Source organism: Lolium rigidum, chromosome 7 (genome assembly GCF_022539505.1).
Source record: "Lolium rigidum isolate FL_2022 chromosome 7, APGP_CSIRO_Lrig_0.1, whole genome shotgun sequence".
Taxonomy (NCBI): Eukaryota; Viridiplantae; Streptophyta; class Magnoliopsida; order Poales; family Poaceae; genus Lolium; species Lolium rigidum.
Window position 1 is genome coordinate 304003658 of NC_061514.1, and position 10732 is coordinate 304014389.

The 10732-nt window shown below is 45.7% G+C and overlaps 1 protein-coding gene across 1 annotated transcript; it reads right to left on the minus strand.

Moving 5' to 3' along the window:
* Nucleotides 1-754: 754 nt before the first annotated feature.
* On the minus strand, nucleotides 755-6257 carry LOC124674564 (ABC transporter G family member 25-like). Its single transcript, XM_047210608.1, has 14 exons — nucleotides 6049-6257; nucleotides 5862-5938; nucleotides 4739-5008; nucleotides 4567-4630; nucleotides 4333-4476; nucleotides 4202-4236; nucleotides 4030-4103; nucleotides 2952-3826; nucleotides 2580-2876; nucleotides 2022-2486; nucleotides 1786-1934; nucleotides 1412-1701; nucleotides 1193-1317; nucleotides 755-1079 (listed from the first exon to the last, which is right to left on the minus strand). Exons 1-14 carry the CDS (start codon nucleotides 6255-6257, stop codon nucleotides 923-925), a joined length of 3231 nt encoding a protein of 1076 aa, XP_047066564.1. The 3' UTR covers nucleotides 755-922.
* Nucleotides 6258-10732: the final 4475 nt, after the last annotated feature.

The following is a 10732-nucleotide window of genomic DNA, read 5'->3' on the forward strand; positions in this document are numbered from 1 at the left end:
GCCAGCTCCACGGGAAGGCAACTACTACCAGTATTTTCGTCTCATAGGATCTGTTTCAGTAGGCCTGTAGCGGAACTGCACTGAAGATGCTGCAGTCTGACGTCTTCAAGTTTCCGAGCTCTCCAGTCCGTTGATGCTTTGCCTCCTTGCACCTCAAGAAAAGGTGGCTGCCATCCTCCAAGTATTTGTGGCATACCATACCACACATCTCTTGTCCAGCTCCACTGCCCGGCGTGCAATGTTCATAAACATAGGATGACTGGTATGGCCAGCCAAGCCTCGAAAGAAAATGTTGGCATTCGAGCTTCCACAGCTTCTCAAACACAACTTGTTTCAGCGACTTGGCAAGCCAACCCCACTCACTGGTCTAAGTAGTAGCCGTTATTCTCATAAGTTCAACATGCCCCTTGTACGCAGTTCCGACCGAGATAATCACATTGCTGTCAGGATGCCACACTAGTAAGCCTTCTGCTTGTTCATTTTCCTCGGGAAAAAAAATACAGTATCATTTTCTGCCTAGAAGCGTAAAGTTTAATCATGATATAAACCAGAAAATTGTGTAGGATGCTTTTTCCCCTTGTGTCAAAATTTGTGTACTTCTTATGTCATGACATAAACCAGTAAAGTCGAATTTAATTCTGCAGCCGCAAAAAAATGCGAGTCCAATTCACTGCATAATTGCTCAGCCAAGAACTTGAACTATATGGAAGGGAAACTGTACATGTGGAGTGCGGAAAATAATGAGGAACAAATGAGTTGTGAAAGCTTCTATTTTGTGCATCTGTATTTAACTTGTGTTATTTACAGCCCCGGGTGACTCTTCTATAGATTTCAGTAACAAAGAACATCTAAACCTATTTACAGTTCTACAAAAAAATGAAGAAACTAGATATGAAAAAATAATGGTGCAATTGCACCCAGCTCATCTCTTCTTCAGCAAAACCATCGCCGCAAACGCAACAATCCTGAAGAACAGGCCATACATGAACAGAATCAGAATACAAAGCTTGTAGTTGTTGATATCAAAGCCACTCTTGAATAGCAAGCCGCAGCGAGTTATCAGCCAGACTCCAGGATACCTGCAATGAAAAGAGAGAAACAGATTAGCATGACTGGAAATGTACAAACAGGAAGAGAAATTTCGTATAACATGATGATCTAAGAACAGAAAGTTCAAGACAAAGAATTAAACCTTTTTGCGTTTACAATTATGAAGCCCTCTAGTGCCCACTTTGGATAGCTCAACATCTTCAGGAATGTAGGGGTAGTCCTTTGAGTGGATACCAAGGTCAGAACCACCGGTATCAGCGCAGAACACTGCGAAAAAAATTAACCTCAAGGTTAGTCCCTGTATATGTAGCCAGTAATCAGACAAAGGCTGCACAATTTGATTAGTCAGCATGGTACATACCAGCTGCGCCGAGCCAGGACTGAAACAGATGGCGAAAGTGTATCCTATCCCAGTCACGCAGTATACAAGCGCGAGGAGTATGGTGTAGTTATCACCGATGGATGATCTCGGGTTGTTGAAGAAGTAAAACATGGAGAGGTAAATGATGGGCTTTAAGACCGTGCTAAAGTGATCGACCGTGTCCCTGGCAAGAAAGTAGGCCAGCGTGCTCATCCCAGATTCTCTTTCTCTAAAGTATTGCAATCGTTCGAGTGAAAACGACCTCAACGCTGCAATCTTGCACAGAAGAGCTGCACCACAAATAGATAGTAAAGTCAGCGAACCGCCTCATCAAGTATGGTGTAACACAGTGGTGTCTGGATAATTGAACTTACAAACTGCAATGATAGTGTAAATATAGCCAGGCATCCCAAATGTTGGGTCACTGAGTTTCGCAATTGTCCCCAAGCAGATCCCAGCTAGACCAAGTATCAGGAAATCAACCCCAAGTAGTCTACCATCACGCAACCGCTGTTTCGTAACTCTGTAATGAAAGATATGAAGAAACAATTGATCAGAAAGCCATTCAAGAATTTCAGAAGAAGCTTGTAACTGTGAATACTGAGTGTACCTTCCCAGATAGAACTTGTATTGTTTTAGAATTCCAGGTGTTCTTCTGCTGGACATATCATCGGGTTTCGACAAATGATTGTCAAGACGGTTGCGCTCATGTGAAAAAGCATCCCTGACGCCACCAGGGAGGCAATGAGGGGTTGATCCAGACAACGAACGATCAGGACCAATCTGCGGGCTTTCTTCACCCATTGCCTTGAGATCATCTTTCATGTCACTTGGCACTTCGTAGCCCTTATACAGCATCCAGTGAACTGGTAAATGCTTTGCATTAATGCCCGACTGAGGCTTCACAATTCCTTCAAGAATGTCAATGTAATGGTCTGGCGGGTTTACACGGTCGGGGACATGGATTCCAAGAGTTATGAAGAACTCCTCGATGGTCTTGACCGGACCATTGTAAACAATAAGACCTCCTTTTGCCAGAAGTATCAGATCATCAAACATGTTGTATAATGTATAGCTGAAGAACGTACAGAAAAAAACATATAAGAAACCTTTTAGAAATATCAGAGTTATCTCCAGGAATAAAATATAAATTTGATTTGATAACAACCTCGGTTGGTGAACAACGGCACAAATATTCACGCCTTCAAGTGCCTCGTGACGAAGAGCTTTGAGGAGCAGTTGAGACGAGGAACTGTCCAGACCAGAGGTTGGTTCATCCAGGATCAGAAGAGATGGCTCCATCACCATCTCGAGCCCCACATTGACACGCTTTTTCTGCCCACCAGAGATCCCACGCTTCTCCACCGTGCCAACCACCGAATTTCTGATCCCCTGAAGATCCAGGGAGTCTATAACCCTCTCCACAATGAGAACCCTGTCACGGTGTGACATTCTCGCAGGGAGCCTGAAGTTTTACAGTTGAAATGCTCAGAAACTAATGAGCAAAGAACTGGAAGTGTATCGAATATAAAACCATTACCTGCAATTTGCACTGAACCAAAGGTTCTCCTCCACAGTTAAGTTCCCATGAACAACATCGTCTTGAGGCACAAAGCCAATGATCTTCTTGTAAGAACGTATGCTTCCATGCTTCCCGTTAACAAGGACTGAACCAGTCATCTGATAACCAGTTACCTTCCCGGAGACAGCATTAAGGAATGTGGTCTTACCGGCTCCTGAGGGGCCCATGACAGCGGTGACACGACCAGGCTGGAGTTCGCCTGTGACAGACCTCAGCAGCTTCCTTTTTCCAAGACTCAAGGTCAGGTTCTTGAACTCAACCTTGAGCAAAGGTCTAGTGATCTCCTTCTGTTGCTCCTTTACCATGTCAATCACTCCGGTGAAGGACATGTTCTTGTTCTCTTCCTGCCTGACCTTCTCCTTCTCTATCTCACCATATGCATACTTGAATATCTGAGTGTGAGTTGATCTGTGCTTGCCTTTTGGTGCAGGTTTGTCCATTACAATTTCTCCATCGTTGCTTATGTCCATGATAACTGAAGGCATGACTTCAGATATCTCGCTTGTCCTCTGAGCTGAAAACACAGCAGAGTCTGACATTTCTTCTGCCTTCACTGAACCCATTAGGCGCGATTCCTGCACCCTTTGGCTCTCGGGATCTGCCGGCTGGCGAAAGGATCTCCTGCGTGAAAATGTGCGAGACACATGATCCTGCACGCCGTGTACATGCCTCTTTGCGAGTTGTTTGGCAGCCTTCCATCCCTCATGAGCTTTGAGCTGCTGCCGAGCCAGCTGAATCGCGTTCTCCCTTGATTTTGCCTTCCTCCGTTCACGAATAGTGAGGAACTGACCTGAGCAGTTGTATATGATCAAGAGCAACACGCCTATCGCACCCTGCATCAAGTGGCAAGCCTTAATTTGGTACTCCTTGGTGTAAACACAACACTTGGTGCACTAGGGTCGGCTAAGCACATTGAACTACGAACATCGAAGGAAAATTGTTCCAATAGGTGGACCATGAAAATATGATGTTACCAAATAGGAAGGAGGCAACATACAAAAATATTGAAATGATGGAATAGTATTACAAGATTTACCACTAAAAAAGCTCCCAAAATGATGATGTTTTCATTGTCCTCGTTTTCCTTGCATGAGCGTTTTACAATGCATTCTGAAATTTTAATCCAAAGTCAGCTTATGCAAGGATGGATACAATAAGTGGCGTCATTAAAGATGAAACCATGGTAAAGGCATGCCAATGGTGCTTACTATTTTCTGTGGTGGAACCCAATTTGCAATAATGCCTGCAGAAGTAACAAACAAGAAAAAAGTTAAAACAGAATTAAATAGTAGTCATATCTTTGGACTGAGATAGAGATGCCATAGGATTCGATCATTACCCACTGGTACAAGAATCTTTGGACGTTGGTGTTGGGCAGTGGTAACCTGCTGGACAGAAGATTTCCTCGGTGCTATCGAAATCAGCCCACTTGTCAGCGCCACCACAGCCATTGGTGGAATTTAGAGTTATCTGGTACTCATACCTGTATGAATTTAGCAAGTCAACCCCTGTACTTCCATTTGCTAATCGTGACACCAAATGGCAAAACAAATATTCAGAGAAGACATCTTACGGATCGCAAAGACCGGTGGTTACGTTCATCGTGGCGCGCGGACAGTATGCTCCCAGAGGACAAGCTGCAGCCAGAGGAGACAGGAAACTTGGGTCATTTCACAAAGCCATTGTTTGATCTTGCTGCAAATGCTAAGTCATAGTAATAACAGAGTCATGTGGGAGGTACTCACGCAGCATGCAGGTGAGACCGCGGGGGCAGAAGAAGCCCTCGCAGCACGGCTGGCAGTTGGTAGTTCTCTGCGGAATATCGTCGCCACTGCTGGGGACAGGGTTTGAGCCGGCAGAGCAGCCCCATCCCGGCTCGCAGCCCGGCGCCCAGGAGGTCCGGCCGCAGTTCACGTTGGTCTTGAGGAAGAGGTTCTTCTCGCCCTTGGCGTTGAACAGGCTGGTGAAGTAGAATTTCGCTTCCGCCGGCGTGCATAGGCGCTGCGCCATATCACCTGAGTGCAACATTCTACATCAGTTAAGATAAGAGCAGTAGGAGACTCTCGTGCTGTAACTCCTCAAAAAGAACACATTCTCGCATTAGACATCTTATTTGTGGCTTTTGTAGATATAAATATAATGTTAAAAAGTATATGGCTCTAGACATAATAACAGCACATCATAATATGATGATAACAGTTTGGAAACGATCCTAAGTCAAGCAAGTGGGTAACTCGTGCCGAGCAAGGAAACGACGAGACAGCATTATTATTTGGAGTTGATCATGTCAAACCCAGCGCGCGGCAGCGGTACGCAGTCAGACTCAGGTATGATGCAAGAAACATAAAGATCTCCTCAAATATATACCGTTGTTTCTGGGTAACAACTCCAGATGTCACGAGTCCATGACATCGCGTGTGTCTCTGTCGTCGGGCCCTTTCACCCCGAGAAAAATACGCAGCGCGACAATTCAATCCGACAGACAGAGTCCGTCCTCGTCCGCATCTGCGTACTACATACGTTGCTTCCGGGACACAGGCGCCACCGCGCGCGAGTCCACGCCGAGCAACAGAGGGCGCGTTTGATATTGTAAATATGTTGGTCCGCCGGCTGCATTTGATTGGAGCTTTGAGAAGGGTGAGGAACACGGTTGGCCGTCAGTAGCAAGTAATTTAATCGGGTGGCCTGGAGAGATGAGGCGAATCGGCTGATGGCAAGGGGGTAGTGGTCAACCCAAGGGCAGGGATGAGCGGGGCGGGGCGGCGAGTAGGTAGGCAATTGGACGAGCACATGATGTGCAGGAATCGGGATGGATGGATCGATGGAGCGGTCGGAGGAGAGGGGAGACGTGTGTGTGTGTGCGCGCACCTCTGGTGTCGGCGAGGCACTGGCGCACGAAGCCGAGGTCGGAGGTGTAGTTGAAGGCCTCGTTCCAGTCGTCCACCCTGCGAGCGCAACGGAGCAAACACGATCAGGATCAGTCGCCGCCGAACAAAACAGAGTATGTCGGTTGGTGAAGGTGTCGGGATGAGTCGGGAGTAGTAGTAGTACTCACGGGTCAGCTACGCAGAAGCTGAAGCTCTCGGAGATGGTTCTGGCGACGTCCTTGGTGAGCCCGGTGAGCTGGTCGTTGACGCCCCGCAGCTCCGGCGGCAGCGGCCGCTGCTGCTGCCCGGCGACGCCACCGGCAGCGAACAGCGCGAGCAGGAGGAAGAAGAGGGTGGCGACCCGGCGGCGGTACCGCGAGGGCTTTGCATCGCGCATTCCGACGCCGGCGAGGGGCCTAGTCTAGTCTAGCCCCGGCAGACGGAGAGGGGAGGAGAAGAGGAGAATGGAGACGGGGACAAGAGCGTGCGTGCAGCAGGCAGAAATGATGCGCGTCCTGATTTAAACGCAGCGGGGCTTTGAAAAATCGTCCCGAGGAAGTGAGGCAGAGTGGAAAGGGAAAGGGAGGTTGGTGGACTGGAGCTTGTCCCTGGATCCCATCGTCGAATGCTTCTCATGCTCCCGAGTTCCCATGAGTTTTATTTACATAATCTAGTTTTATCTGTCTAGTATATCTTATTTGGTGTACAGGTTAGACCGTACCTTAAGCTGCCACGATCTTCTGTGGGTGACGTGGCCTCATGGTGGTTGATTTGGCTTCCCCTCCCACAAACCACGCTGTTTCTTACACAAGATAAAAACACTCGTGCACCATGCTTTTATGCCTCAACTTCGAATTGTTTTCCACCCAAGGGAAGCAACGTGAACTAGTTAGATTGGCTAACAAAAAACGAGCGGAACCGTATTATTCTAGCGAGTTTACGGATTCAGGCCCGGTCTAGCCCGTAAACAGAGTTCATGTCCGTCCCGTGTTAAAACGGGCCAGGGAGAGGAGTTCGGTTTCCAAACCCTACTCCCCTCTGCCGCTGCCACCCGCTCTGCCGCCACCATCCACCTTCTCCGACGTGGAATCCACCGTGCTGAAGAGCCGCTTCGCCCTAGCTCCGCGACCACATGGCTTCGCGGGGTAGCTCTGCACGTGGTGGCGCAGGTTTGGGCAGAGGGGACTTGCCGCCGTGGCCCCCATGTTCCGCACGGAGGCGGAACGACAAAAGTTTAACCGCTCGGAGGGCGCGAGCAAGCGCAGCGCCCGCCGGTGGATGAACTAGGGGCTCACGCCCCCATGCAAGCTCGTGAAATAAGCGAACAACAGCGGCGAGGGCTCCTCCTCCAGCGGTTCGAGCCCCCCCCCCCGCGCCCGCCCGTCTATGACAACTCCAAGGAGGAGGACGCCGTCGTCGAGCAGGAGCTTACGTTCTCCGCGGGAGATTACGTCCACGGCTCCGACGAGCAGGATGTCGTCATCGCGCAGGTGGCGGCGATCGCGGAGGCGGAGGCCCGCACTCGCTGGCGCCGGGAGGAGGCCGACACCGTCCACCAAGTGCGGGAGTACGAGGAGGCACGCCGGGAGGAGCGCGTCCGCCGCGTCAAGCTCGAGATCGTCGAGCTTGACTCCGAGTAGGAGCTCCTCGCTGTCCTCCGCGTCGGCGCCCTCCTCCGCCTCGATGCCTTCCTCCGCCGCCACCGGCACCGCCGTGCGCAGAGGCCATCGGGGCCTCATTTTGCTCGGAATTAGTTCGCGCGGTTAGGGCTAGTAGCTAATTTAGGTTTGTAGTACATATTATGTAAATTTTGATGCTCAATCGGAGCATCGAAGTAGCATCTATATGTGTTTATCAATGAATTCTTCCGCGAGATTTTAATTCTGTTTTTTTAGTTCGTGTTTTACGTTTTCTGTTATGCGCGAGTGCCAAAATCATCCTAAGCCACGGTTTTCGGGAGACTGAATAGAGTTTTTTCGGTTACTGTTAGAGATGCTCTAAGGGGTCTCTCTGCCTACAAGATGCTCCGGATTCTGTTCTTCCCCTTTTATTCTTGATGTAACTATTGCTCCGGATTCTGTTCTTCCCCTTTTATTCTTGATGTAACTATTATCGGTAACGAATAAAATGGTATGAAATTGTCAATAGAAAAAAAAAGAGATAAAACCACCGGTACTCCCATGAAATATACAACTAATTAACCAGGGTTATAACTACTTCGTATACCATAAATATTTTTAAATCTCGGAAGTCAAATATCTAGCTAGGATTTGACTAGCCGTTAGAAACAAACACCACCATCTACATGTGAACCAGGTGAGTTTTTTTCTTCTTTTTCTGTGATATAACAAAAAAGAAATCATTACATGTAGCTCATAATTTGAATTTCGCTATGGTCATGTCGACAACCAATACTCCTATGGACTGCTTACCGTGCTCCCGGGGAGTTTTGTAATGCAGTTTTAGTGTGCGTCTGATAAATATCCTCTTAGCTATTCTTTTCTTTTTGGTGTATTAAAAGTAAAGCAGCCATGGTGTTCTGTGGCTGACGTGGCCTCATGTGCTGGTTAATTGATTATTTGATTTGGCTTCCTCTCGGACAAATGATGATGTTTCTTTCAAGATAAAACCGCTAGCAATTGCGAGGAATTTTATGTGTACTTTGGTGTGTTTGGTAATTATCTTTCTAAGATATTTTTGTTATGTGCTCTTATGTTTGGTGAATATCTCTATAGGATGTTGGTTTTCATATAAAGAGAAGAGCCTACATGTTAACCAGCCACAAATTTTAGCGGGCACGGTGATTCATCACTTCACCTGGCTTCCACTTGTTGAAACAACAACGTTTTTATATAGGACAACAACAAAAAAGTTACCAACTACTAGCTTGTTGTAAAATACTACCTCCCGTTCAAGGAATAAGGCGCACGCGCATCCCAAGATAAACTTTGATCATAAAAATTGAGCAACAAAAATCTTGATTATATTATATGTGATTAGTATCGTTGGATTCGTATTGAAAAGCACTTTTTAATGATATTTATTTCGTACAAACAATTTTTATCTATTTGAAGTAATTCTTGATCAAATAAAAAGCTCGTAAAACGAGGGCGCCTTATTCCTTGAAACGGAGGTAGTAAAACTAACCAACATGTTGCCCTTTTGTTTATGTACCGTTGACTACCACAATGGACTGGGTTAAATAGCGAGTATAAGCACGATGCTTGTTTGTTTTTCTTCACCTCTGGCAACTTCTTTGGTTGTGGTACACTTGGTCGTGTGGACTATCGAGTACACCAACCAAGGGAATTCTTTGTATCAATGATATAAGGAAATAAAAGGCCCGGTGGCTCCTAATTCGAATTTCGTTATGGTCATGTCGACGTCCAATAGTCCATATTGTTTGCAACTACTACTTAGTATGTCCTCCATGGCATGGACATTTTAAAATCTGGGAAGTCAAACATCTAGCTAGGATTTGACTAGCAGTTAGAAAAAACACCACCATCTACAACAATCACTAGATCTATTATGAAGTTTAGTTTGACAATATATAGTTAGGTACGTGCTTCAAGTAAAAACACGGCTTTTTTGTTCCTCCATCTGTTGCCAAGTATAAGTATCACCACTCTAACTTAATATTAGACATTCTTGGACCCTTTATTAGTCTTAAAATCATGTAGATTTGTCCATTTCACTAGAAATGTTCTTGATAACGATATGGTGGAGATTGTGCACACGAAACAACCTATTCAACAATTCCAACATTAAAAGGGAAAGAAGAGAACAATAAGAAAATAATCATTTTATAAAAAATAAATATTCAGGAACGAACGGATCGATGTAGACATGTCTGTTTCTCCACACATAAAGGATGGGCAAATTAAGCTGCTTTGACGAAATTGGTAAGCATATGCAACCTCGGTTCCAAATATTTACAGTCCTAAATTTATCTACATTCACATATATCTACATACTAAAATACATTTAAATATGTGTATCTAAACAAATACGTAGTATAGAAGTGAGAGAGTATATTTAATGAAACAAATGGATAACGCACGATGCATGGCTAGCAACCTAGCTGGTGGAAGAAGCGTTCAAACCTTAGATTAGATTTGGTGAGTTGCCAAATCAAATCAAGGGACGATTCGCTTTCGAGGGAGAAGAAAGAGTAAAGTAATCATCAGGTTGGTCTTTCTTGGATCTTTCTCCAGGCTCGATCGTGTCCGTTGACTTGTTCTGGGCCATGACTGATCACGATCGACCAGTCTTCCTGTCCATATGTGTGTGCGCGTTTCCAGCTGAAAGCTTTGATTAGTTCCTGAGTGCACACATAAATAAACTATAAGAGGAAACATTTTGACTATTCTCGTAGACGTCTGCGTCATGCAATACGCACAAAGTGTAACACAGTAATCAAAGCATCGTGTGTAAATTAATTCGATCATCGGTAGTAATAACATAACATATCTTATTCCCTCCGTACTAGTAGAACGTAAGACTAGCCCCAATGGGAGTATCATAAGTAGTACTATCATACATGCCATGTTGGCAAAAATCTGATGTGTCACATCAATTAATGAGGTGAGAGATGAGAGTAGTATCATAATATGATACCGTATCATGACACATAAAGCTAGAAAATTTCATGACAAATACATTATGTACACATATTTGCATTGAGATTCTACAAAACATTAAATATGACATAAGTATGATACCATATTATGATACTATGCATTGTAGGGGTGGTATCATAAACTAGTATCATGTGCATGATACTAGTGTATGACACTTCCCATTGCGACTAGTCTAAAACAGTGTGATATAACGTCTTATAATTACAGACAGATCGAGATTCGAGAGAGT

Coding starts and splice junctions, on each gene's coding strand:
- LOC124674564 (XM_047210608.1), bottom strand. CDS start 6,257: ATGCGCGATGCAAAGCCCTCGCGGTACCGCCGCCGGGTCGCCACCCTC. Junction 5,939..6,048: donor AGCTTCTGCGTAGCTGACCC/GTGAGTACTACT, acceptor TTGCGCTCGCAG/GGTGGACGACTGGAACGAGG. Junction 5,009..5,861: donor GTGCCTCGCCGACACCAGAG/GTGCGCGCACAC, acceptor TGTTGCACTCAG/GTGATATGGCGCAGCGCCTA.